This window comes from Oncorhynchus keta, chromosome 18, assembly GCF_023373465.1.
Source record: "Oncorhynchus keta strain PuntledgeMale-10-30-2019 chromosome 18, Oket_V2, whole genome shotgun sequence".
Taxonomy (NCBI): Eukaryota; Metazoa; Chordata; class Actinopteri; order Salmoniformes; family Salmonidae; genus Oncorhynchus; species Oncorhynchus keta.
The window spans coordinates 18,955,546-18,982,959 of NC_068438.1; the positions used below are offsets into that span (position 1 = coordinate 18,955,546).

At 45.6% G+C, this 27,414-nt stretch overlaps 2 protein-coding genes across 4 annotated transcripts; both read left to right on the plus strand.

Annotated features, from left to right (window-relative positions):
* The first annotated feature begins 434 nt into the window (after positions 1 to 434).
* LOC118397393 (RILP-like protein 1) lies at positions 435 to 18,142 on the plus strand. Of its 2 annotated transcripts, none has more exons than XM_052467528.1 (8): positions 435 to 1,023; positions 2,218 to 2,344; positions 10,219 to 10,340; positions 13,694 to 13,882; positions 14,814 to 14,983; positions 15,116 to 15,238; positions 15,411 to 15,509; positions 17,693 to 18,142. In XM_052467528.1, the coding sequence occupies exons 1-8, from the start codon at positions 673 to 675 to the stop codon at positions 17,811 to 17,813; spliced, it is 1,302 nt and encodes a 433-aa protein (XP_052323488.1). In that variant the 5' UTR covers positions 435 to 672; the 3' UTR covers positions 17,814 to 18,142. The 2 variants fall into 2 exon arrangements, with proteins under 2 accessions (XP_052323488.1, XP_035647969.2); XM_035792076.2 differs by having other exon boundaries at positions 2,221 to 2,344.
* A 2,130-nt stretch (positions 18,143 to 20,272) lies between these two features.
* LOC118397394 (scavenger receptor class F member 1-like) lies at positions 20,273 to 26,058 on the plus strand. Of its 2 annotated transcripts, none has more exons than XM_035792078.2 (13): positions 20,273 to 20,714; positions 20,914 to 20,975; positions 21,511 to 21,612; positions 21,795 to 22,062; positions 22,240 to 22,503; positions 22,592 to 22,810; positions 22,983 to 23,111; positions 23,308 to 23,414; positions 23,600 to 23,708; positions 23,791 to 23,915; positions 24,096 to 24,233; positions 24,335 to 24,524; positions 24,690 to 26,058. In XM_035792078.2, the coding sequence occupies exons 1-13, from the start codon at positions 20,614 to 20,616 to the stop codon at positions 25,729 to 25,731; spliced, it is 2,856 nt and encodes a 951-aa protein (XP_035647971.1). In that variant the 5' UTR covers positions 20,273 to 20,613; the 3' UTR covers positions 25,732 to 26,058. The 2 variants fall into 2 exon arrangements, with proteins under 2 accessions (XP_035647971.1, XP_035647972.1); XM_035792079.2 differs by having other exon boundaries at positions 24,696 to 26,058.
* The last annotated feature ends 1,356 nt before the right edge of the window (positions 26,059 to 27,414 follow it).

The following is a 27,414-nucleotide window of genomic DNA, read 5'->3' on the forward strand; positions in this document are numbered from 1 at the left end:
CTGTCTGATGCATTATGGGCGACCTAGCGTAACATTACACTGTTATGTGGCTCTTGAAGAGGAGCTTCTTGGACTGCTGAGTGGTGCAGTGGTCTAAGGTACTGCATCTCAGTGCAAGAGGTCACTACAGTCCCTGGTTCGAATCCAGGCTGTATCACATCTGGCTGTGATTGCCATGTTGGCCCACATCCGGGATTGGCCAGGGTAGGCCACCACTGTAAATAAGAATTTGTTCTTAACTGACTTGCCCAGTTAAATTAAGGTACAATAAATTATTCAGTCCTATTACAGGAAAGTAGGAAGGATGTTGAAACAAGCCGAGAGTGGGCAGAAATATTGGCCTCCAATCGACAGTACACTGTTTTTTTATTTGAATTGGGCCTCATATTAATGTTCTAGACTAGGGTTAGGTAAAATGTGTGACGTATACTCGAATGAGGTTCAAGTTTGAACGGGTTTGTTCTAGTCTCTGACCAAGCATGCAACTCAGAGTCAAGTTCGAGCATAGGGTTACGATTTTGACGAATGCATCGATTTGACGAATGATTTGACTTTCGATTTAATTGTGTTTCTACTCTTTCACCGGGGAACTGTCATGTCACCGTGAGAACTACGTTTTTTTATTTCTTGGTTTCGATAGTAACAATTGTGCACTTGCACAATTGTGCAATAATGGAGAAGGATTGCGGTAGAAACGATCAAAAGCAAGACTTCAAGAAGACAGAGGTGTGTTTTGAAAGGACATGTTCAGCACTAACTGTGGACGATGTATACGAAATAGCTAAATTGATTGGCTCGGAAGTGGAAACCCTTATTGACGGCTACGGTAAAGAGAGCGCCACAGGACTGGTGCCTAAAATTGTCAAAGTTCTAGAACTTTTGGAGAGCTTCGCATCGCGGAACCATTCTCACAAGTCAAAAGAAGAAGAATTACTTAAAGCGTTCGAAACACTTAATGTACAGAAACAGAAGAAGACGAGAAATGTGAAAGAATGCGAAGAAAGCAAGAGCGAAATACAACGGGTGAGTCGGTGGTAATAATATGGTAGTAACATGGGAGATAATACCTCCAGTGACGTATCGTTTCAATTCGCGGACGATATGTGATTTGGAGTTGCTGCTACAATTTAATTGTTTTGATGGCTAGGGTACAATTTAATAACTATACTACTTGCTGCACGTTACGTTATTCATCATGCCCATTCAGTGGCAAGTGACAGCTCACAAAACATATTTGTTATCTGTGTGACACATTGTGTAGAGTGTAGACCTACCACTGGCAACTATTCCCACACACAGAGAAGGCTCCATTTTAGTTGTATTAGTAGCCTAAGCGAAATGTAGACTATATGTCGTTTTTGTTATGTAACATCACGGAATGGTGTGTTCGGAATGGACGCTCGTGCTATTGTCGTTATGATATTACTCGTGTGTTTTTATTGACAGGTCGCTATTGCCACAGTATGTATCACGGATTTCGGGATTGATAAAAAATACACATTACATTAACTGCACTGTGCATTACGTGGGTCGAATGCTGTAACAACGAAGAATTAAACAATAAATGTCCCATGCAATGGATTATGGTCAATGTAGTTAATTACCACATTTTCTGCAATGATCTATGTAGAATATTGTCATGTTGGAAACTACAACTCCCTACTACATCGCACATTTCGGTCTTGATCAAATGTATCTCTGGAGAAACTGCATTGTGCAGTGTTTAATAAAAAAAATAACCCAGGCTATATCGCAGTATAAGTAGGGAAGTCACTGTTATCTGGTCTGTGATGTCAACGATCATAGATTTGATATGATAGGAGGAAACATGTTGGTACTACAGTTTTCACTACACCACATGTCTATGCACCACACACCACACCATGGGCCCTGCTCATTACAACACGTTGTTTCTGTCTCACACCTGATTACACTGTCGGTTATTGGTCTTGTTGGCTTGTTTTTCTCTTTCACTTGGAACATTCTTCAGCTAGCACTCAGTAGCTATCAATATATTTGATTTAATTAGGAGCCTATTCTTCCTCACCACCAAGTACCTGTAGACTCCTCTGGTATTGGGCAATGAGTTCACTAGAAGTCAATGGTTATGGGTACCATAGAAATATAACAACTAGAATGTCATTCTATTTCTATGGTGGGTATGCTGTGTGTCTCCTCCTAACCCAGAGTCTGTAACAGCTCCTCCTTGTCCCCCAGCAGGAGGTGCAGGAGGAGGTGGAGAAGCAGAGGAGGAGGTGCGAGGAGCTGCAGGCCCAGGTATTGCATCTACAGATGGAGAATCAGGAGTTACAGAACTGCCTGAGGGGCAACCATGTCCAGGAAGGTTGGTATAAACACACATACACACACTGTAACGGTTTTGACTTGAGGTTATTATTTATAGAGGTGCCAGGTAGGTTGTGCCTACCAGAGAACACACATATAATAATATAACACAATGAGTTCTGGTTCCTCCAGAAATGTCCTGTACCTCGGGCCTAAAAAGAGTCCAGCCCGGTAAAGGAGTTCAGGGAACTCAAGTGACTTTTGTCACGCAATGTTTGTCCGTTCATTCAGTGTAGCGTAAACCCAGTATTAATCATACAATCAATATAACAATTATTTTACCACAGAACTTTAAAGTGTATCAACTCTTACTAAGTCCTCAACTACAACTAACTACATAAATCAACACCGTATACATCACATCAAAAACAAATGAAATACCGTATACAAAAAGGTTGTAGTCAATCGGTCAGTCAGACAATCCAATCCGCCAATAGATCTCCAGCTGAGAAAGGCCACGAAGAACGGAGAGGTGTAGTCCACGGACGCAAAGAGTGGATCCGATCCTGGGTAAACTCTATTAGGCTACAAAACACACGTTTAACGGCAACAAAACAAACGGAATAGAGAAGCTTCGGGAACTGAGGGTTAAACACATCCTCATTCACGTCTCCATCACAAACTCACTTTTGCGCAGCTGATGCTGGCTATTTAATTGGGAATTAAAGGTAAAGCGCCCTATTGGAAGGAGAAGCACTATTTAAATGGGAATTGAAGGGGAAGCGCCATATTGGAAGGAGAAGGACTGAGACGGTTCAGAAAAATTCAGGGCCGTCACAACATGCGATTGGCTTAAACAGCGGCCTTAAGGGCAACGATATATAGTGAGGTTGGTTGATATAGAACAGCCTTAAACATCTGCCTTTGTGGCAACCATGCTCAGGAAGGTTAGTTTAAACATCTGCCTTAGGGTCAACCATGCTCAGGAAGGTTTGTTTAAACATCTGCCTTTGGGTCAACCATGCTCAGGAAGGTTAGTTTAAACATCTGCCTTAGGGGCAACCATGCTCAGGAAGGTTAGTTTAAACATCTGCCTTAGGGTCAACCATGCTCAGGAAGGTTAGTTTAAACATCTGCCTTAGGGTCAACCATGCTCAGGGAGGTTAGTTTAAACATCTGCCTTAGGGGCAACCATGCTAAGGAAAGTTAGTTTAAATATTTACCTTAGGGGCAACCATGCTCAGGAAGGTTAGTTTAAACATCTGCCTTAGGGTCAACCATGCTCAGGAAGGTTAGTTTAAACATCTGCCTTAGGGGCAACCATGCTAAGGAAAGTTAGTTTAAATATTTACCTTAGGGGCAACCATGCTCAGGAAGGTTAGTTTAAACATCTGCCTTAGGGTCAACCATGCTCAGGAAGGTTAGTTTAAACATCTGCCTTAGGGTCAACCATGCTCAGGAAGGTTTGTTTAAACATCTGCCTTAGGGTCAACCATGCTCAGGAAGGTTTGTTTAAACATCTGCCTTTGGGTCAACCATGCTCAGGAAGGTTAGTTTAAACATCTGCCTTAGGGGCAACCATGCTCAGGAAGGTTAGTTTAAACATCTGCCTTAGGGTCAACCATGCTCAGGAAGGTTTGTTTAAACATCTGCCTTTGGGTCAACCATGCTCAGGAAGGTTAGTTTAAACATCTGCCTTAGGGTCAACCATGCTAAGGAAAGTTAGTTTAAATATTTACCTTAGGGGCAACCATGCTCAGGAAGGTTAGTTTAAACATCTGCCTTAGGGACAACCATGCTCAGGAAGGTTAGTTTAAACATCTGCCTTAGGGGCAACCATGCTCAGGAAGGTTAGTTTAAACATCTGCCTTAGGGTCAACCATGCTCAGGAAGTCTAGTTTAAGCATCTGCCTTAGGGGCAACCATGTCCAGGAAAGTTACTTTAAACATCTGCCTTAGGGGCAACCATGTACACGAAGGATTAGTATAAATGTCTGCCTTAGGGGCATGGTACTTACCCTTTCTGTCATACATAATATATCACACACCTCTTAGAAACTATCCCCTTCTCACATGTGTGTATGCAAACATACTACCCACCACAACAGGTAAATTACCCCAAAGTAATGCGTGTCACGGGAATGGAGTTACTGCTAAACTGGCTCAGAGTATTTACTTCTGGTGGTAATCACACGGAAACTGACTGAGAAATTCTGGCGTTTATTTTGGAAATGAATGTGTGACCGTAAATGTGACATTTGTTATGTAAATACTGAAAGACGAACAAAGCAGAAAAGATTCATATAAACTAATAGACACATATATTTGTATTATTACACTAACTTATTAAGTATTAGTAAGATATTCATTATTGATCTCGTCCCTGCTTAGTTGTCTATACTCTCGCTATAGAAGCTGCTAAGAGCACCAACCCTAGTATCATTCAACAAGATAGTATCACGACTCAGGATATGAACCAGATGCAGACACAGGAGGCGGATGGTTCAGTTCTCAGAATATTTATTACAATAAAGGGGCAGGCAGAGGTTCGTAGTCCAAGGCACAGTCAAAAAAGGGACAGAACAGCAGGCTCAGGATCAGGGCAGGCAGGAGCAACAAAAGACAAACAGCAGAGGGGCTAAGGACATTAGGGATGGGGAATGGACAAATAAAACGGGGGAACGTTTTTGAGACTCCACCCGGAGGGGCAGATCATGTGTGGACAGCCATACCCATTGCCCTGGCCGATAGCGGGGAGCCGGAGGCCGGTGATGCCTGGAGGTGGTCGTAAGAAGAGAGGACCGGCCTCTCTTCCAGGTACGCCGACAGCGGCGGACGAACATCTGGGCCGAGGCTATACTGACCTCTTCCTCTTGCACAGGGAAGAGCGGGGGCTGGTAACCCAAGGAACACTCGAAGGGCGAGAGTCCAGTGGCCGAGCAGGGAAGGAGTACTCTACCCACACAAGTTACTGGCTCCAGGTGGTGGTTTTGGCAGAGACGAGGCAGCGAAGAGTAGTCTGATTAGCTCACTCTGATTAGCCGTTAGACTGGGGATGAAACCCGGAGGACAGGCTGGCCGATGATTCCAATGAGGGTACAGAATGCCTTCCAGAACCTGGACGAGAACAGAGGACCCCAATCGGAGACCATGTCGACCGGAAGTCCATAAATCCAGAAGATGTGCTGCACCATAAGCTAGGCTGTCTCCTTGGCTGAGGGTAACTTTGGAAGGGGAATGAAATGTGCAGCTTTGGAAAACCTATCCACCACAGTAAGGATGGTGGTGTTGCCATCAGACAGAGGGAGACCAGTGACAAGGTCCATGGATATATGGGACCAGTGGCAATGAGGAACAGGGAGTGGTTGAAGGAGGCCAGCCGGAGCTTGCCGCAAAGTCATATTCTGTGTGCACACAGTGCAGGCGGCAACAAATGCGGAGACGTCCGGGACCATGGTGGGCCACCAAAAACGTTGGTGGAAGAAAGCCAGGGTCCGGCGGAAGCCGGGATGACAGGTGAGTTTAGGGGAATGGCTCCATTCCAGGACCGGGAAAATCTGGGATGAACATCTGGTTAGCCGCCCCCTCCCCGGGGTCTGACTGGGAAGGTGGCCCCTTGCGGACCCGGTTCTCAATACCCCAGACTAGTGTAGCTGCTAGACAGGAGGTAGGGAGGATGGCCTCAGTGTCAGATGGTGTAGCAGCAGAACTATACAGGCGGAAGAGGGCGTCAGGCTTCACATTCTTGAACCTAGGGCAGTAGACAATGGTAAAATTTAATCGCGTGAATAACAGAGCCCCCAATGAGCCTGCCTTGAGTTGAGCACTTGGCGGTGCGAAGATATTCCAAATTCTTACAATCGGTCCACACTAAGAATGGATGTTCCTTCCCTTTGAGCCAGTGCCTTCACTCCTCCAGTGCCATCTTGACTGCAATAAGTTCCCAATTTCCCACATCATAGTTCCTCTCAGCGAAATTGAGACGATGGGAGAGGAAAGCACATGGATGCAGCTTTTGGTCCTGGACAGAACGCTGAGACAGGACGAACCCCACTCCTATGTCAGACGGGGTCAACCGCCACCACGAACTGACGGGATGTGTCCGGATGGATTAGGATGAGGGCTGTGGTGAAACGGTGCTTCAGATCCAGAAACGCCCGGTCAGCAGCTGGGGATCACATGAACGGAACCTTGGGAGAGGGGGGTGCAGAGAGGGGGGTGGCCAGGGTGCTGTAGCCCTGAATAAAGCAGCGGTAGAAATGAGCAAATCCCAGGAAACATTGCAGCTGGACTCTGGATGTGGGTTGGGGCCAATCCACCACGGCTTTCACCTTGTCAGGATCCATCTGGTTCTCCAGGAGACACTGGAGGACTTGTCGGACATTGCGAACATGCTCTTGAGCTGCCAGGGAAAAGACAAAAATGTTGTTGAGATAGACAAACACAAAACGGTTCAACATGTCACAGAGCACATAGTTGACCAGGGCCTGGAACACTGCGGGAGCGTTGGCCAGACCAAACGACATAACCAGGTACACATTGTGTCCGCTAGCCGTGTTGAATGCTGTCTTCCACTCGTCTCATTCCCGTATCCGAACCAGGTGGTAGGGGTTCCGAAGGTCCAACTTTGAAAAGATGGTCACCCCCTGGAGAAGCTCGAAAACCGAGGAGTGGTAGTGGGTAACAATTCTTTACAGTGATGTTATTGAGGCCCCAGTAGTCAATTCACGGGTGCAGGGTTTTGTCCTTCTTTTCCACATAGAAAAACCCTGAACAGGCAGGAGGAGGCATGATCCCGGCAGCTAGAGAGTCCTCAATGTATACCTCCATGGTCTTGGCCTCCGGGGCAGACAGGGAATAAAGCCGACCCGAGGTGGTGTGGTGCCCGGGAGGAGGTCAATAGCGCAATCATAGTGTCGATGCAGAGGAAGGGATATGGCACGAGCCTTGCTGAAAACCTCCCGGAGGTCCTGGTACTCCGCGGGAGATCCGAGGCTTTTCCCAAGCCCGCAGAAGGCTGTCCAAGGGCAGGCTGCGCCGCCTTAAGGCAATGTGCATTGCAGAACGGACTCCAACCCAGGATAGAACTAGTAGCCCAGTCGATCAGGGGGTTATGCCTCTGGAGCCATGAAAATCCCAAAACCACAAGTGTATGAGGAGATGCAATTAGTAAAAACTGTAGGGACTCACTGTGATTACCCGACACTTGCAGGTTAATGGGAACCGTACTGTGAGTAACCCTGCCAATGGAGAGTCCGTCAAAGCTCAGGTGGCCATGGGAATGGAGTTGAGTAGAGATTCCCAGCTCAGATACCAGGGTATCCATGAAGCTCTCATCAGCCCCAGAGTCAATGAGCACCCGAAGACATTTTGACCGACCACCCCACAGCAGCAGTGGAACAGCATGGAGAGGAGTACAAGTAATGGGAGTTTGAAGACTCCCTGTATGGCCCACCAGCGTACCCGTACCTACTGATGAGCCTGTTATTTTACTGGACAGGTGGCTATGTAATGTCCTGTAGTACAACAATACAGGCAACTGTTGAAGCTCAGCCTGCGTAAACGTTCGCAAGGAGACAATCTAGCCCTGCCCAGTTGCATGGGTTCAGGAGGAGACTAGTCGCTGAGGGGGCTCGGGTGATTTCGGATTCTCTCGGAAATGCAGGCGTCGGGTACTTCCGGGGTTCTTCGGAGGCGAGGGAGAAAACGTGGACGAGCGAGTGTGCACTTAAATAAATGCACTTAGACCAAACGGCATAACCAGGTACTCGTTGTGTCCGCTAGCCGTGTTGAAGGCTGTCTTCCACTCGTCTCCTTCCCGTATCCGAACCAGGTGGTAGGCGTTCCGAAGGTCCAACTTCGAAAAGATGGTCACCACCTGGAGAAGCTTTTCCACAAAGAAAACCCCTGCACCGGCAGGGGAGGCAGGAGGAAGCATGATCCCAGCAGCTGTCCTGTATGTCCTGTAGTACCACAATACAGGCAACTGTTGAAGCTCAGCCTGCATAAAAGTTCACTAAGAGACAATCTAGCCCTGCCCAGTTGCATGGGCTCAGGAGGAGACGAGTCTCCGAGGGGCTCAGATGATTTCGGATTCTCTCAGGAATGCAGGCGTTGGGGACTTCCGGGGTTCTTCGGAGGTGAGGGAGAAAACGTGGACGAGCGAGTGTGGCTGAACACAGAACTCCTCTCTCCTGCGTTCCCATAGGCGCCCATCGATCCTTATATTCAAGGCTATGAGGGAGTCGAGGTCCCTGGGTAACTCCCGGACAGTGAGTTTGTCTTTGATTTCCTCCGATAATCCATGAAGGAAGGTGTCGAACAGGTACTCCGGATTCCAGGCCCTCTCGGGGGACAGCGTCCAAAAGTGAACCACGTAGTCTGCCACACTGCGGGAGTCTTGACTCAGAAGAGGTAGCTTCCAAGCCGTCTCTCTCCCGGGCACTGGGGAATCAAACACCTTCCTTACCTCCGCCACAAAATCCTCCAGACTAAGGCAAAAGGCAGATGGTTGATCCCACACTGCCGTAGCCCAGGCGAGCTCCCTTACAGACATCAGCGTTATAGGATACGCTATTTTCGATTGATCAGAATTTAACAAAGAGGGCTGTACCTCAAAGATGAGAGAGCACTGGGAGAGAAACGCCCAGCAGGTTCCAGGATCTCCAGCATAGCACACCGGAAGAGGTAAGCGGGGTTCTCGGGAAGCCGGGGTAGGCTGGGAGAAGCGCCACTGGTAGCAGGGTTACTGAGAGTCTGGGGTGTTACTGCAGTGGCTTGTTGCCCAGTTGATAATCCTTGGAATTGCTCCAGCAATGTAGTGAAAGTGTGGCAATGGCATTCCACCAAGGTCTGGAATCCTTCCATAAGGTTTTGAAGTACCTCTTCGTGTCTTCTAATGGTGGCTCCTTGGAAGGAGACAGCATTGCGGAGCTGGTCCGATTCTGCTGGGTCAGTCAGGGCCAGTTCGTACTATCACGACTCAGGATATGACCCAGATGCAAACACAAAAGGTGGATGCTTCGGTTCTTAGAATATTTATTATAACAAGGGCCAGGCGAAGGGCAGGTCGTGGGTAGGCAGAGGTTCGTAGTCCAAGGCAGAGTCAAAAAGGGACAGAACGGCAGGCAGGCTCTCATTTTGTTTTATTTATAAAAAAGTATAGAAAATTGTGGACCACCTGCAGTACCTCTACGGGCCCAGGCCATACTACACGCTGAAACCAGTTTTCCCACCAAGAGGTCCATGTTAGCTGCTTGTTGTTAAGTTTGATTGTTTTATTGCAGTTTGGCCAAGGAACATTAGTGTCACCAATGTCCATCCAAATCAAAACGCCATAGCTCCTGTGATCCTGAGTGGCGCAGCGGTCTAAGGCACTGCAGATCTGGGTTCGATCCCGTATCACTACTGGCCGTGATCGGGAGTCCCATAGGGCGATGCACAATTGGCCCAGCGTTGTCCGGGTTAGGGGAGGGTTTGGCCAGGGTAGGCTGTCATTGTAAATAAGAATTTTTCTTATCTGACTTTCCTAGTTAAATAAAGGTTAAATAAAATAATCTCCACCATAGGTTATGTATCAGTCATTACACGTCCAGAGTAGTGTGTCTGAATCAACAGGTATAAACCAGACCGCTTAAAGGTGACCATGTGCTGAAGGATAATCCTTAAGTGTCTTTACTGTTTAACCACAGACCTTAAGATACACTCCACTGAGCAGCTTTGGCTGGGGACTTAGTCTTGACTGACTGTTGATGTTGATGAACTACTGGGTCATGTTCATTAGGGACTTCCTGGACATTAATTTTCGTTTTGCGTTGAGCTTTTATTTCTTTACTTTTATTTTTTATGCCCTACTGTGTTGTCTCTGTGCCGTCTGTTGACCATTGAAAACCCACAGTGATGATATTGTATTGTTGTGGTCCTGTGTTTCAGACCGTGTCCAACGGCAAGAGCGGGAGGTGATGCTGAAACTGAAGGAAGTGGTTGACAAGCAGAGAGATGAGTTGAGGGCCAAAGTACAGCAGATAGGAAGCGTGTCTAAGGAGGTGGAGGCGGTAAGGACAAGAAGACTACATGTACAGTCTATCTGAATACACACACACACACACACACACACACACACACACACACACACACACACACACACACACACACACACACACACACACACTGAGTGTACAAAACATTAGGAACACCATAATACAGAACGCAACCGCGTCACAACACAAAATGCCCAAAGAACAAGATGAGGCAGAAAACGTACAAACCCAAGTACAAAGTACCGGCTGCCACAAAGCACGGGTAATAAAACAAAACCCGGCGCAAACCAACCGGAAGCCAACCTTGACAATAAACAATACCCCACACAGACATGGATGGAAAAGAGGGTTAAATACACATGTAATTAGTAGGAGATGTAAACCAGGTGTGTTAAGACAAAACAAATGGAAAATGAAAGGTGGATCGGCGATGGCTCGAAGACCGGCGACGACACCCGCCGAACGCCACCGGAACAAGGAGAAGTCGTGACACTCGCCCCTACCTGGGCTCGAACCAGGAACACATCGATAACAGCCACCCTCGAAGCATCGTTACCCATCGCTCCACAAAAGACGCGGCCCTTGCAGAGCAAGGGGAACAACTACTTCTAGGTCTCAGAGCAAGTGACGTCACAGATTGAAATGCTAGTTAGCGTGCACACCGCTAACTAACTAGCCATTTCACATCGGTTACACCAGCCAAATCTCGAGTTGATAGGCTTGAAGCACAGCGAAGAGCTGCTGGCAAACGCATGAAAGTGCTGTTTGAATGAATGCTTATGAGCCTGCTGCTGCCTACCACCGCTCAGTCAGACTGCTCTATCAAATATCAAATCATAGACTTAATTATAACATAATAACACACAGAAATACGAGCCGTAGGTCATTAATATGGTAAAATCCGGAAACTATCATTTCGAAAACAAAACGTTTATTCTTTCAGTGAAATACAGTACAGTCCCGTATTTTATCTAACGGGTGGCATCCCTAAGTCTAAATATTCCTGTTACATTGCAGCACGACCTTCAATGTTATGTCATAATTACGTAAAATTCTGGCAAATTAGTTCGCAACTTGTGAATTGATTTTAAGAAAGATTTGATGTTTATGGTTAGGTACACATTGGTGCAACAACAGGGCTTTTTTCGCAAATGCGCTTGTTAAATCTCTTGTTTGGCAATGTAGGCTATGATTCAATGATAAATTAACAGGCACCACATTGATTATATGCAACGCAGGACAAGCTAGATAAACTAGTAATATCATCAACCACGTGTAGTCAACTAGTGATTATGTTAAGATTGATTGTTTTTCATAAGATAAGTTGAATGCTAGCTAGCACCTTACCTTGGCTCCTTGCTGCACTTGCATAACAGGTAGTCAGCCTGCTACGCAGTCTTCTCGTGGAGTGTAATGTAATTGGCCATGATCGGTGTCCAAAAATGCAGATTACCGATTGTTATGAAAACTTGAAATTGGCCCTAATTAATTGTCCATTCCGTTTAATCGATCGACCTCTACTCAGAACAGCCTCAATTCGTCGGGGCATAAAATCTACAGGGTATCGAAAGCGTTCCACAGGGATCCTGGCCTATGTTGACTCTAATGCTTCCCACAGTTGTGTCAAGTTTGCTGGATGTCCTTTGAGTGGTGGACCATTCTTGATACACACAGGAAACTGTTAAGCATGAAATACCCAGAAGCGTTGCAGTTCTTGACACACTGAAATCGGTGCACCTGGCACCCACTACCATACCCCGTTCAAATGCACTTCAATATTTTGTCCTGCCCATTCACCCTCTGAATGGCACACATACAACATCCATATTTAACATATCTCTTCCCCTCCATCTACACTGATTGAAGTGGATTTAACAAGTGACATCAATAAGGGATCAAAGCTTTCCCCTGGATTCTCTATTTGTTTGTTTGTCTATGTCATGGAAGGATCATGTTTTGTACACTCAGTGCACATTCATGCTACACACACATCACAACTGCTACTACGAGATTCTTGTTATTATTGCTTAATAGTGCACAATTCAAACACTTGCCCCTCAACCCTCCCTTCCTCTAAACACATGTAAATATTGGACTATAAATTGTGCATTATACTTATACTAAAATGTTTATTCTATTCTACTGAGCCATTTTACTTTACGTTCGTATCTTTACGTTCGTATTCTTATATTTTATTATTTATTGTTGTTGCATTGTCAAAAGGAACCTGCGAGTAAGCATTTCATTGGACGGTGTATACCACGTGTACATACGACTAATAAAACATGATACTGAAACAGTACTGGTATAGTTGTTATGTTATGGGTTGTGCAGATGTAACAGTATAACTTTAGACCGTCCCCTCGCCCATACCCGGGCGCGAACCGGGGAACCTCTGCACACATCAACAACTGACACCCACGAAGCATCGTTACCCATCGCTCCACAAAAGCCGCGGCCCTTGCAGAGCAAGGGGAACTACTACTTCAAGGTCTCAGAGCAAGTGATGTCACCGATTGAAATGCTATTTTGCGCGCATCGCTAACTGAGCTAGCCGTTTCACATCCGTTACACTCACCCCCCTTTTGACCTTCCTCCTTTTCCGCAGCAACCAGTGATCCGGGTCAACAGCATCAATGTAACAGTATAACTTTAGACCGTCCCCTCACCCATACCCGGGCGCGAACCAGGGACCCTCTGCACACATCAACCACCGGGTACCCACCGAAGCATCGTTACCCATCGCTCCACAAAAGCAAGTGACGTTACCGATTGAAACTGTATTTAGCGCGCACCGCTAACTGAGCTTGCCGTTTCACATCCGTTACACAGAGCATCGCCCACACTTTGGAGACAAGTCTGGGCCATGACTCCACTCCCTTATTCACAGGAGCTCTCTGTCACACAGTAATGGTTTTAAACTCCAGCTCGAGCTGGGTGTGTATGTTGATGTTTCTAGGCTTTTCACCTTACATAGAACCCAGGGCATCCTAAATCAAGTTAGCTCAAAATGATGCTTGAACATGCTTTTCTGTTCATGGGAGTAACCCCCTTTGTTTGTCTAATATGGTCCTCTCCTCTTGCTCCCAATGAGTCCCTGCACCCCCACAAAAGCCTGCTATGATATATATCATATCATATCATCGGCCTGGATGTGAATGAGTGTATATGTAATATGAATTTTATGTTAATGTGTTGTTACATACGTGTGTGTGTGTGTGTGTGTGTGTGTGTGTGTGTGTGTGTGTGTGTGTGTGTGTGTGTGTGTGTGTGTGTGTGTGTGTGTGTGTGTGTGTGTGTGTGTGTGTGTGTGTGTGTGTGTGTGTGTGTTGTTACATACGTGTGTGTGTGTGTGTGTGTGTGTACAGCTGCAGGAGCAGTTGGAGCGCTTCATGAAGATGAATGGGGAGCTGAGACACAAGCAGAGCATCGTCACGGCCCAGGTGAAGAATGCTGTGGAGAGGAAGGCTGACATGGAGGCAGACCTCCGAGAGAAACAGAAAGAGATAGAACGCCTCACCACCCAGCTGGAAAAGGCCAAAACTGCTGCTGGCACGGTAAGAAGTGTGTGTGTGCATGCATGGTGTGGGGGGTTGTATGTGTGTGGATGGGTGGCTCTGTGTGTGTAGAGGTGTGTTTGTCCCTTGTTGAAAGGATAGGATTCATTTCCATTTTTGAATTGGCCTTGGACCGTCATATTATATTTAATCAAAAAGTCCCCCAAATCCCTAAGGTGCATTATTGCTATTATAAACTGGTTACCAACCTGAATATAACAGTAAACAAGTACTTTTAAGTCATACTTGTGAAATGCTGTTTCAGCCAATCAGTATCCAGGACCCAAAGTACCAAGTTTATAATACTACATAACATTAGTCATCCAGTGTATTCTGACTCCCTTTACTGACTTGTTTGTTACACCTTGTTGTCATTTCTCTAGAGAACTTTTAGTGTCCTGCCCTCTCCCTCAGTTTATTTTGGAGCTGAACTTTAATCTTTGAACATTTGTCACTGTCCTCTCTCTGCCAAGTCTTACACTTGGCCTTTGTTTCTTTAAACTCTTCTCCCTGTAAAAGAAACTGTAGCCATTTTGAAATATTTGTTATGACTAAAGATAAGAGAAATTAAGGTAATATCTGTGACTTTTCTCTCTGACAAAGGAGTTAACTTATAGTTCTGAGAGGAAACACCGTTGGCACAAGATGTATGTATTGTCCACCTACAGTATAGTGTGACTAAGACATCTCACTACAAGAAAAATGTTGTCTTGTTACTTTGTAACAGTCACACATTTTGCCAAATCTCATCATTTTGATGGGTATTATGCTTTTCCTATTGCTTTTACACAATTTCATAGACTGTGAAGTTCACTAAATGTGTTATACCAGGTGAACAACAACATTTTGTTTCCCTTAGCCATAAAACACATGACTGTTGTTACATTAACTAAATTGTGATAGTGTACCTGTGTTTTCTCCACCCCAACAGGCCAATCCGTGTAAGACCGAAGTGGACCTGACTGACAAGCTGGTGATAGACCTGAAGGATCCCAACAGACCCTGTTTCACCAAGCAGGAGGTCAGAGAGATGCTGACAGAGAGGAACAAGCTCAAAGCCAACCTGTTCCTGGTGCAGGAGGAACTCTCCTACTACCAGAGGTAGGTACTATGGGGGATGTTTCATACCTTTTATGAGTGGGTGTGTATGTGTTTACATGTTTGTGTTTGTCTAGTTTCATATACCTGTGTGTGTATGTACTGATGTGTGTGTCATTTGTGTCATCCTCACAGGGAGATCCTGAATGATGAGCGGTGTCCAGGCTTCTTGCTGGACGCTGTACGTTCTGCCATAAAGAAACAGAAAACTGTCATCAAGGCCAAGATGTTGGGCATGCCAGAGGACGAATGCAGCAGGTGACACTGACACACACACACACGGGTACACACACACAGTTACACACACACGCTTAGACACACACAGTTACACACACATACGCATACACACACGCACGCACACACACACACACACATGTACACACACACAAAGACGCAGTGCTGACTTTGTGGATGTGCTTTCCTTAAACAGTGATGAGGAGAAAGGACCCCTGTTTGAGAGGAGAGCAGAGACAGAAACCGGGACAGACAGCACTGACAGCAAACCACAAGAGTCTCGCATCAGGAACCTGTAAGTACTACTGGCCTGTTTTTGCTAATGTAAACAACACATGTATTAACATAGCTATTTACGGTACATACAGAAATGTAAACATGTTTAAAGCACATTTACAACATTCAAAGAAACCCAGTCAGAAGATAGTTCTATAAATTTGGTGTGAATAGTTGCCTGTTACAATGTTGTTACGCTGCTAAACTGATGCAGGACCTTGTTCTGTTGGAGAATTCCTGCAAAAGTCTGATTTGAAATGACAATGAGCCTCAGTTAACTATGCAGTTCCCCACCATAACCCTTACTGAGAGGCCACTGATTGGCTATGCAAAGTTGAGGCAGGTCTGTGGTTGGTTAGATAATCGTTCCATCAACTTGTTGCTAAAGTCCTGAATCCTGATTATATTGTCTGTCTATATTAAAGGACCTCTGGTCTCCTGATAATACTGTTGTGTGTCTATGTTTACCTCTAGGCAGACATTCAAACACATGCTGCCATTCACAGCACCTGCTGATGCCTCTGACTAAGCCCATTAATATAAACATAGACTACTCCCCCTTGTGGTGTAACCAGGGACTACCTCATATCTACAGAATGTAGTACTTACTACAGGTTTTCATTTATTTTTTATTTCACCTTTATTTAACTAGGTAGGCCAGTTGAGAACAAGTTCTCATTTACAACTGCGACCTGGCCAAGATAAAGCAAAGCAGTGCTAGACTAAAAAGAAACGCACACCTATTCGGCGAGGTGCTGGCTAGCGGAGTGGAAAACTAGAAAATAAAGGAGAGCCGCACACTCTAGGAGCTCAGATGCAAAAATGTAATGTCCAACGTTTCGACAAGCAAGCTGTCTTCATCAGGGTATAATCACAAACACTGCGGGATGACTCGTTTATATAGTGTCAAAAGACACAGGTGTCTGTAATCATGGCCAAGTGTGGCCTAATATCATTAGGAGCACGTAATAACACCTTTGATTGGGATCGATTTCCCTGTTTGTGGGTGTTTGAAGGATCTACATTTATAAGTGCCATTGCATTGAGCACAGCCATTACACTTGATTTACCACCCCAAGATATTCCTGAACAACGTCTATTTGCGCCCCTACTGGATGGAAATTACAAATGTAATGGCTGTGCTCAATACAATGGCACTTATAAATGTAGATCCTTCAAACACCCACAAACAGGGAAATCGATCCCAATAAAAGGTGTTATTACGTGCTCCACTAAGGCAGTTATTTACCTTATAACTTGTCCTTGTGGTAAAAATGATGTGGGTTAACAAAGAGTGAATTAAAAGTACGTATCTCAGAGCATCGTAACACCATTAGGTGCAAAAACTCGACTTACCCAGTTGCGGCCCACTTTTTGGAAGCAAACCACTCGATTTCGTCTCTGCGTTATATTGGCATCGAACATGTCACCCTCCCTAGGAGAGGGGGTGATCTCGACAATTCATAGTTAAAATGATAGGCTGCCTGGATCTTTAATTTAAAGACCCTTGCTCCCTTCGGCCTTTAAACATAGACTTTGATCTGAAGCCATTCTTGTGATTATTGTGACTTTGCCATTGTAATTGTTTGTAGGCTTGTGTAGTCTAAAATGAATCTATGATCGTATGCTATCCATTTGTTTTTTTGTATGCCATTTTAATATTTGATAATTACCCAATGATATTAGGCCACACTTGGCCATGATTACAGACACCTGTGTCCTTTGACACTATATAAACGAGTCATCCAGCAGTGTTTGATTATACCCTGATGAAGACAGCTTGGCTGTCGAAACATATTACATTTTTTTATCTGAGCTCCTAGAGTGTGCGCCCTCCTTTATTTTCAAAGCAAAGCAGTGCAACACAAACAACAACACAGAGTTACACATGGAATAAACAAACATAATAAATTGAAATATATACAAAAAAAGACGAAAAATATAACATTTACACGGGAGAACGACAAACAACGTTTGCACTACGCCATCTTGGATGCGATCTCAGAAACACAGAACCAAATCTCATATGCACGCTTACTGTTTAATGATCACAATCGGTCACAAGAGGCTATGTGGCATATAACCTTTCAGACAATATCTCTGACCTGTGAACTGTGTTGTTTTCTCTCCTCCTGTGTGTACCTTTAGTTTCTTCTGGTTGTGAGTTAGTATAGCTGATCCTAGACCTGTGTTGTCTCCTAGCTTTGGCTTCCTGACCCGCTCCGGCAGCAACCTCAGCAGCCGTTGTCCCGGTGAAAACAATGCTGCTTCTTCCTGGGAAATCATCGACGACACTGACAACACTGCGGAGACAGAACCCTGACAATCACCATGACCACTCAACACCATTCCAACTACACTTGTCCTCCATTCTGTTCAGTTTTCACAGGATGTTTCATACTGGTTAGGTCTCCACAGCAGCCCTAAGAAAGGAAGAGCATTCTCTCATGCCTTCCTTCTTTATTTGTTATTACCCCCTTGTCCTTGCTCTGTATACCTTTCTCTTCCTCTCTCTCTTTCTCTTCCTCTCTCTTTCTCTTCCTCTCTCTTTCTCTTGCTCTTTCTCTTCCTCTCTCTCTTTCTCTTCCTCTCTCTTTCTCTTCCTCTCTCTCTTTTTCTTCCTCTCTCTTTTTCTCTCTCTTTCTCTTCCTTTCTCTTCTCTCTTTCTCTTCCTTTTTCTCTTCTCTCTCTTTCTCTCTCTCTTCTTTCTCTCTCTCTCTTTCTCTTCCTCTCTCTTTCTTTCTCTTCCTCTCTCTCTTTCTCTCTCTCTTTCTTCTTCTTTCTCTCTCTTTTCTCTTCCTCTCTCTCTTTCTCTTCCTCTCTCTCTCTTCTCTTCCTTCCTCTCTTCTCTCTCTTCTCTTCTCTCTCTCTCTTTCTTTCTCTCTCTTTCTCTTCCTCTCTCTCTTTCTCTTCCTCTCGCTCTTTCTCTTCCTCTCTTTCTCTTCTCTTCTCTCTCTTCTAATCTCTCTCTCTCTTTCTCTTCCTCCTCTCTCTCTCTTTCTCTCCCTCTCTTTCTCTCTTTCTCTTCTTCCACTCTCTTTCTCTCTCTCTCTCTCTTTTCTCTCTTTCTCTTCTCTTCCCCTCTCTCTTTCTCTTCCTCTCGCTCTTTCTCTTCCTCTTTCTCTTTCTCTTCCACTCTCTCTTTCTCTCTCTTTCTCTTCCACTCTCTCTTTCTCTTCCTCTCTCTCTTTCTCTTCCTCTCTCTCTTTCTCTCCCTCTCTTTCTGTCTCTCTCTCTTCCTCTCTCTTCCTCTCTCTTTCTCTTCCACTCTCTCTTTCTCTCTCTTTCTCTTTCTCTCCCTCTGTTTCTCTCAGGAATAGGTTCAGAATGGTGAAATAGCCAACTGTACACCTTGCATTGACAATAACTGTGCAGGACATTATTAAGAGGGACTTTTTTTTAATGGATAATGCTTTTGTAATTGTTTTAGTATTTGTATTCAACATTATAGTGATGTGTATGGTATGTAACCATCTACAACAAATCTCTGTTGAATCTCTGAAGCAAATTTGTATTGAGATATTTTAACAAATATTTTTAGCCAAAGATACCAAGATATATTTTGAACGCAGCAATCATTAGTCATTGCAGGAACACGTTTGTTTCACAGAGGGCATTCTAACTATTAACAACCATGGTGGACTTCCATGTGTTTAACATTTTACAGAGTGTGGGTGTTTTTGGTGTGCTTTTTGGTTGCTGTAATTCTTACAATCTGTCACTGTCTTGGACATGGTGTGAGTTATAGGAAAAGTTTTGCAGTAAAGTATACTGTGTGTTACTTCTGGGCCTGAATGTATTGCCACAGAGTAACAGTCATTTATTGATTAGACTTTATATTCTTAATCATCAGCTCATCTTACATTTTTGATAGAGTCCTGTTGTGAGTTCAACCATGTCTTCCCTAGGACCATGAATTGAGCATTGGGGTTGGTTGTTATGCATGTGGCTGCCAAGTGTGCGTGTGCACACCTGTCTCTGTGTGTGTGTGTGTGTGTGTGTGTGTGTGTGTGTGTGTGTGTGTGTGTGTGTGTGTGTGTGTGTGTGTGCGTGCGTGCGTGCGTGCGTTCGTTCACTGGGGCACCAGCCCCTGTAAGCTAGTTGTTGCACTTACAGAGGAAATGTGTGTTTCCTTGGGGGTAAATGGGAGATGGTGTGTGTGTGCCGTCACTATCCTTCCATCTGACCATGTCGTTAAACAAACACACACAGAAACACACAGCTACAACAATGGCTGCCCCTGCCCACTACCATAACTTATCGGTACTCAGACATCTGACTCTGGCATCGTTTTCTGACATTCTAAATGAATGCTGCTGGTGATTGTGTTGAATGACGTATTTTCCTACAAACTGTATGTACATGTTATTTTTGTAAGCATGACTTTTTAAACGGAGAAGCTTCTGAGCTACAAAAACCAAATAAATATCTGAATTTAAATCAGAAGTGTGTATTGTGGGAGCATGTGAGTTGGGCTGTCAACATACATCCATTTGCCAAGACAACATCCCACTTCTGATCTAGGATGGACAGTTAGGCTTTTCTGTACAACAAGGTGAGTGAGTGTGTGTTCTTGTGTGGAAGACATATGTACAGTACACAAACACATACAAACACATCTAAATATGCTGCCTCTTTCCATAATCTCTCAGTATGTGGTGATGTCTTAAAAAAGCCTTACTGAGGCAGATTGAATGGGAGGAAGTGGCTCTAACTTCCCCAGGAAAGAGGGAGAGGAAACGGACGGGTTTGGACTGCTCAGTCAGGCTGGGCATACAACTACAACACTAATGACTGAAGAGAGCTGGCTGGGGAGAAAGAAAGATAGAGGCAGGGAGAGAGAAACATAAAGAGAAAGACTGCCTTCCATTGGCCTACAAGACCACAGAGCTGGACTAGGGAAAATAAAGTTAGAATGAGAGAGTGGCGGGAGACAGACAGAGGCAGGGAGCGAGAGAGAAACATAATTGAGAAAGAGAGAGAAGACTTCATTTTCCATTGTCCTCTTCTGGACTTGGGAAGAGAAGAGTGACCGAAAGAGAAGAAAAGGAGAAAGGGATTTTCCTGTGAGTTGGACACGTTCTGAGACCTATTGTAGGCTGGTACCTGGTTGTGGGGTGGACATGGGCCAGTTTCTGACGGGTCTAGGACTACTGCTCTGCTGTTCCCTCTCTTCCCCTCAGAGACTGGCTCCCTCAGGGAGAAACGTCTGCCAGGACCCCAGGTGATGACTACATTACACTCTCACACTTTCGTTTTCTGCCTTTTCTATCCAGACATATATCCTTGCTTTATGAAACATTCTCATTATCTTCATAATTGTAATCTTCCATTATTTCATGAAAAAAACACAGTATAAAGTCCCATCAAGAAACTTCCTACTATACTTTACAGTATGTATTTGGTTTACCCTTCTCAAACAGGAATCCTTCCACTCTTGTCTGTTGCACTGGATGGAGACAACAGAGAGAGGAGTGTACCCTTCGTGAGTATCATTTTAGAGGAGAGGAGTGTACTTTACATTAGTATCAGTTTAGGGGAGAGGAGTGTACTTTACATGAGTATCAGTTTAGGGGAGAGGAGTGTACTTTACATGAGTATCAGTTTAGGGGAGAGAAGTGTACTTTACGTGAGTATCATTTTAGGGGAGAAGAGTGTACTTTACATGAGTATCAGTTTAGGGGAGAGGAGTGTACTTTACGTGAGTATCAGTTTAGGGGAGGGAGAGGAGTGAGTATCATTTTTACACGTGAGTATCAGTTTAGGGGGAGAGGATCAGTATCAGTTTTAGTTTACGGGTATCATTTTAGGGGAGAAGAGTGTACTTACATGAGTATCAGTTTAGGGAGAGAGTGTATCAGTATCATTTAGGGGAGAGGAGTGTACTTTACATGAGTATCAGTTTAGGGGAGAGGAGTGTAGTTTACGTGAGTATCAGCTGGGCACATAAGAACAGGCTGTTTGTCTTGTTTAGGTAGTATTGTATAATTCAGCACTGTGTCTGTTGTTTATGACTCCAGCTGTGTGTGATGGTGAACAGGCCTGCCAGCAGGATGAGGTGTGTGTATACCCGGGCATCTGTCGCTGTCGGCCTGGCTACTATGGAGCCCACTGCAAGACACGTAAGTCAAATCAACTCTGACGTTTAAGTTACATAGGCTGTGTTACTCAAACAATATATTTTGAACACAACAAGAGTCAATATAGCAACTTTGGTAGTGCTTTACATTGCAGGAATAAAAGGGTAAGAACATTGTAATTAAGTGGAAACTACTGAAGTATTACAGCCTGTCTCCCTCTTCAGGCTGCCCTCCAGAGTTCTGGGCACCGGACTGCCGTGAGCTGTGCAAGTGCCACCCTCACGGGCGCTGTGACCCGATCACGGGCAAGTGTACGTGCCTCTCCAACCGCTGGGGGCCACTCTGCCAGAACACCTGCAAATGTGGCCGTCATGGACACTGCCACCCCGTACACGGCAACTGCACCTGCGACGAGGGCTGGTGGACACCCACCTGTACCAAGCAGTGCCAGTGCTACCCAGGCACCTCCACCTGCGACCCACTGACCGGCAGGTGAGAGAGAATGTTTTTTTTTACAATGGGAGGCATTAGTTAGCTAAAAGCTGAATCACTTGATACAATTTAGCCGGTCATTTAATAATTAAAAGGACAGTTTACACACATATTTTTTAACACAATAGCTACAACACAATAGAAATATATGTTTTCTTAAAAAAGGTTTGTTGGCAGGTGTCAGTGTGCCCTGGGTTACTGGGGTCAGAAGTGCAGTCTTCGATGTAGCTGCTACATATCATCCTGCCAACAGAAGACGGGGGCATGTGAATGCCAGAACGGGTGGTGGGGTCCGACGTGTGACCGCCGCTGTAACTGTGACCTGGAGCACAGCGAGTGTAATGCCGTCAGCGGGGAGTGTGTATGTCAGCCTGGGTACAAGGGAGCCTTCTGTAACGAACCGTGTGGACCTGGGGAGTATGGCAGTGGCTGTAAACTGAGGTAAGAGAGTGTTTTTGGATATTGCACTGATGTTTTGATGGTACAGCCTTGTCATTTGCTGTGGATGTCTCTCTCCCCTCCTATGTAGCTGTGGCCACTGTGAAGGAGGCCAGTCGTGCTCTGTGGTTGATGGTGTCTGTACGGCCTGTGAGCCTGGGTGGAATGGCACACACTGTGACCGTCTGTGCCCGCATGGTTACCATGGAAACCACTGCCAGGAGCCATGCCCACGCTGCAGGAACGGTGAACCATGTGACCCCAGGACGGGGGCGTGTTCACGATGTGACCCAGGATGGACCAAACCCAGGTGTGTGTGTGTTTGATGGCTAACTACCAGTGAAACGTATCTGAGAGTTTTTACAGTAATTCCACTTCCCAGACATGCATGTGTCAATGATACTGAAAAGGTTCAGTGTTTTCTTCTAGTGCTGATAGTTTTGTTGTCTCTCTGTTATCTGGGCCACTCTGTATGTCTGCAGGTGTGACGAGCCGTGCTCCAACAGTACATTCGGGGATGCCTGCCGCTCCCTGTGCAGCCCCTGTTTCCATGGCCACTGTGATCACATGACAGGAAGTTGTGTCTGTGGGCCTGGGTTCCAGGGACGGAGGTGAGAGTACTGAGAAAGCAGAGGTTCTGTTCGAATACTCTTAAAATGCATCCTTCCTTACCCTCTTCCTTGAAGTGATGTGAAACAATGCTTCAAATAACTACCTTTCTCCAATCCAATAATGTCTGATTTAGACATCTTGCTGGGATTGTGTATCTTGCTGTCACTAACAGGTTTCTCTCTGTTGTGTCCCCAGTTGTAACATCACCTGTCCAGATCAGCTGTATGGCTTTAACTGTTCCTCTGTCTGTGACTGTGGAGAGGGAACCGCCTGTCACCCAGCAACGGGAGCGTGTCCATACAGTATGTACTCCTCCTATTGGATACAGCGCTAATTGGTGGATAATGTATAGATAATGAATAGTAATAGTAGATGGGCCTAAGTAATGGTAGATGGGCCTATGGATTCAAATATTAGTTTTTCCTCAAGAAGGAATATGTGAGGTTGAATCACATTTGTTTGTGTGTGTGCGTGTGTGTGGTGTCAGGTGGTCACAGGGCTCTGATCACTGGTCTCCTGGTCCCTCTGCTCTTGGTGCTGCTGGGTCTGGTCTGCTGCTGCTGCTGCTGTGGAGGACCTACTGACGGCAAAGACAGGTGTGTGTGTGTATATAATTCTGATGACAAAGACAGGTGTGTGTGTGTTCCTCTGACCTCTGACCTTGCTCTGGTCCTACAGGGTAGCAGTGGGTGACGGTGGTACCTCTGTCCGTATGAAGCATCATGTGTATAACGTCCTGGCCAACGTGAGCTCTGCTGTACCCTGTATCTCTGTCTGGTCCTCTGGGTTACCCAGAGTCACAGGTCAGTACAATATCACACTAGAGATCATGTCATATGTCTGTATCTATGTAAGGAAGAAACTCCAGTACTTAGATGCTCTGAAAATGTTTATCCATGCGCTTGGAAAAGGGACTGGTGTCCATACTATACGTATTACAATATTATGACAATAATAAAAATAATAAATGCTTCTCTCTCCAGTGTCACACCACGACCCTGAGCTGACGTTCAACCACAGCTTCATAGAGCCTCCCTCCTCAGGCTGGGTGACGGAGGGATCCTTCTTCGACAGTGATGAGGAGACCAGAGAGGTGCTCTACTGTGTCCCCCCCAGAGAAGGTAATCGGTGTGTGTGTGTGTGTTCAACCCTTTGTGTTTTGATTGACTCCATTTTTTCTCTCTCTCCCTATCCCTCCATTCCCCCGCTCTTCCTCCCTCAGACATCCCTGCAGTGGCGGGCGGTGAGTTCCAGGAGTTCCAGCACGAGATGAGTTCTAAGTGTAACATGTTCCCCGACCCCTCTGCCTTCAGTATTAGTGCAGAAGACATGTCCCTCCCCTTTGGCATCCCCCGCACCTCCAGCAACGCCAAGTCCAAATGCCCCTCCGTCTCCTTCGCCGAAGGCACCAGGTAACACCAGGTCGTAGTCATCTTGATGAGGACATTGGGCACTACACACACCACACTACACTACGCAGCACTTCAATTCTCTTTTTGTGATTGTTTTTAATGTTGAGTGAATGTCAAAAAAATTACCCTTGTGGATTAATAAAGTACAATCTCATCTCATCCGAGGTTCAGTCCCAAGGAGCGCCGAGGCTCTGCCCAAGATTTGACACCCGGGGCCCCCCGCACCAAACACAAGTCCCCCTGGGGGGTCCTGATGCTGTCAGCCCTCCAGTCCCAGGGAGGGAATGCCTCAGAGGGGGAAGAGATGGAGGGGGGGGTGGATGGGTGTGGAGGTGGGACTGGACCATTGGAAGACCCAGAATCCAGTGGTGAAGCAGGGGACCCCGATGTGGACAGGTGGACAGCTACCCCGACCCGAGCCATGTCTACCCTGCAGGTGCCTGGAGCAGTGGTAGGATGCACCATATCCAACGCTGCTGTTCCCAGAAAGGGAGGGCAAACACCAGGGTCCACATCCGATGGCCAGCAGGCAGAGATGGACAAAGTGACCACAGTGTATGTGACAGTGGGGAAGGCGGGGGTGGGGAGGCCCCTGTCTAAACTAGAGCTCCCCAGCTTGGAGGGCCCGGTACAGGCCATGCTACGCAGGCTAGGCAGCCTCCAGAGACACAAAGACCAGGAGGTGGGAACTAAGCCCAAGGGGAAGAGCCCGGGGGTGGAGGGGATCACCAAGCCCCCCAGGAGGAAGCTGGGGACTAGGGCCAGTGTGTGGGAGCAGGGGGCTCCCCCACCCTCGGAGGTGGAGGGTGCTGTAGGGGAAGGCGTATCTATGAGAAAACCCAGTAGGAGGAAACAGCACGCCCACCATAGCTCCCCTGCTGTCATGGGAAACACTGACGCTGGCACTAACACTCAACCCCCACCAGAGGACACCCCTGCCACCGTTACGCCCATGAGGCCCCTGTCCTCCATTTTGAAAAGCGTGCCAGAGGTCGCTGGGTCAGAGGTTAGGGGTGAAAGGTCAGGGGTAAGGCGAGAGAACGGCGACCCTGGGATGCAGACTGATAATGGATATCGAACAATCGGGCCAGCTGGATTTGTAATGGACGCTGTTAGTCTGAGTGAAGTCATCGCCAATGAAGGAGTGGTGGCTGGTGTGGACGATGGACCTAACCTTTATGAGAACGTGATGATTATGCATTCCTAATTTCAGATGCAATGACTGTGGTGCTCTGTCTCTTCTCACAATTGAGTATGTAGTTCGACTACTAATGAATGAGGAATTTGGAAACTAGCCTACTGTACTGAGTTACCAGTCGAGTCTGACATAAACTTTACAATATTGAGTATACAATTTTATGAATTACAATATGTATATGATGGTTCTGTACAATATGTACTGTATGTATGTATATTATACAACAATAGGATCATGTTGAAATCACCTTACCAAAAAGTGATTGACACTGTAACTGCCATGTGTGAAACAACTATGCAAATGAAAACCAAAAAATGCTCCTGTGCACTTTGTTCACTTTGACTTGTCTGTCATCACTGGGATAACATTGCTCTGTGGTGCTTGAACCATTTAAAAGTGTTGGCACTGGCAGCACCAACCCTTCCCAAACCATCACCTGTCTGTGATATGTATTATTCACTGGAACACTGAGGCTGTGTCCCAAATGGCACCCTATTCCTTTTATAGTGGCCATGGTCAAAAGTAGTGCACTATAAAGGAAACAGGGTGCTATTTGGGATGCAAACTGAGTGAAACAAAACAAGTGATGAAACCTGCCATGCATCTGATGTATTGTGGTGTCTGTCAGCTGCATTCCCAATATTGTAGGGTTGAGAGCATTTTGGTTGTATTGGGATTTACATATAAAAGAAGAAATAAGACGCCATTGACATTATCTGTAGAGACTATATTCATCTCTATGGTGACCACTCCCCTTCTTCTTGTACAGGATTTAAGGAGGGGTTGACAGACAGGGTTAGAATGGACGTTTGATGACTTGATCTTCTTTAATCTAATTTCTGAATGTTTCCAAAAATCAGCAGTGAATCAACAAGTCCGGACCGTGTACGCTGTGGAATTGAGTTGTAATGTAAAAGAATGCAGCACGGTGTCTCATTGGAACAGATATCCCCCGGCTACCTGGCATAGTCTACTATCAGGCTAGCATAGTCTATGTACTATCTGTAGGTTTTGCCAAGCCTGTGTCCTCTTGATCACTGTTAAGCTTGCCTCCCACATAGCATGTCCTTCTATGCAGCCAAAAACAGTTTTATCATATTCCACTGAAAGCGCTAGTCAGGAAATGGAGACCTGGTGGTCCAGAGTTGTGTTTGTTGATGTCTTTGTAGCCTGTCGTTCACTAGGTGTTAGTAGTGTTTCTGTATCACACTGTCAATCCCACCTTTAAAGACCCCTCTTGTAAACTGGGTCAGATATTAGAGAGGAGAGATAACCCACATGTAAAATTATTACAGTTTACAATAGAATTCAGTAGTCCACTGTGAAAGCCTCCACTTCTATGTCAGAGATATTAAAACAAAAACACTATAGTAAATACAACAATAATGTCCGCAAAAACATTAAAGTAATTACTACAGTATACTAAAGTCTGCAAAAACACTACAGTAAATAACACCGTATACTACAATCCGCAAAAATACTACATTAATTACTATAGTATATACTACAGTTTTCTTTCACTGCAGTATTTATACTATAGTTAACTGTAAATACTACAGTAATTACTATAGTATTCACTGTAGTGTTTTTGTGGACTTCAGATTGCACACCAACCAACCAGCTGAACTTTGCCCCAAATCATGGGGAACAGAGGGGGTGGGGAACAGAGATGGGTGGGCCTTCATTGATCTC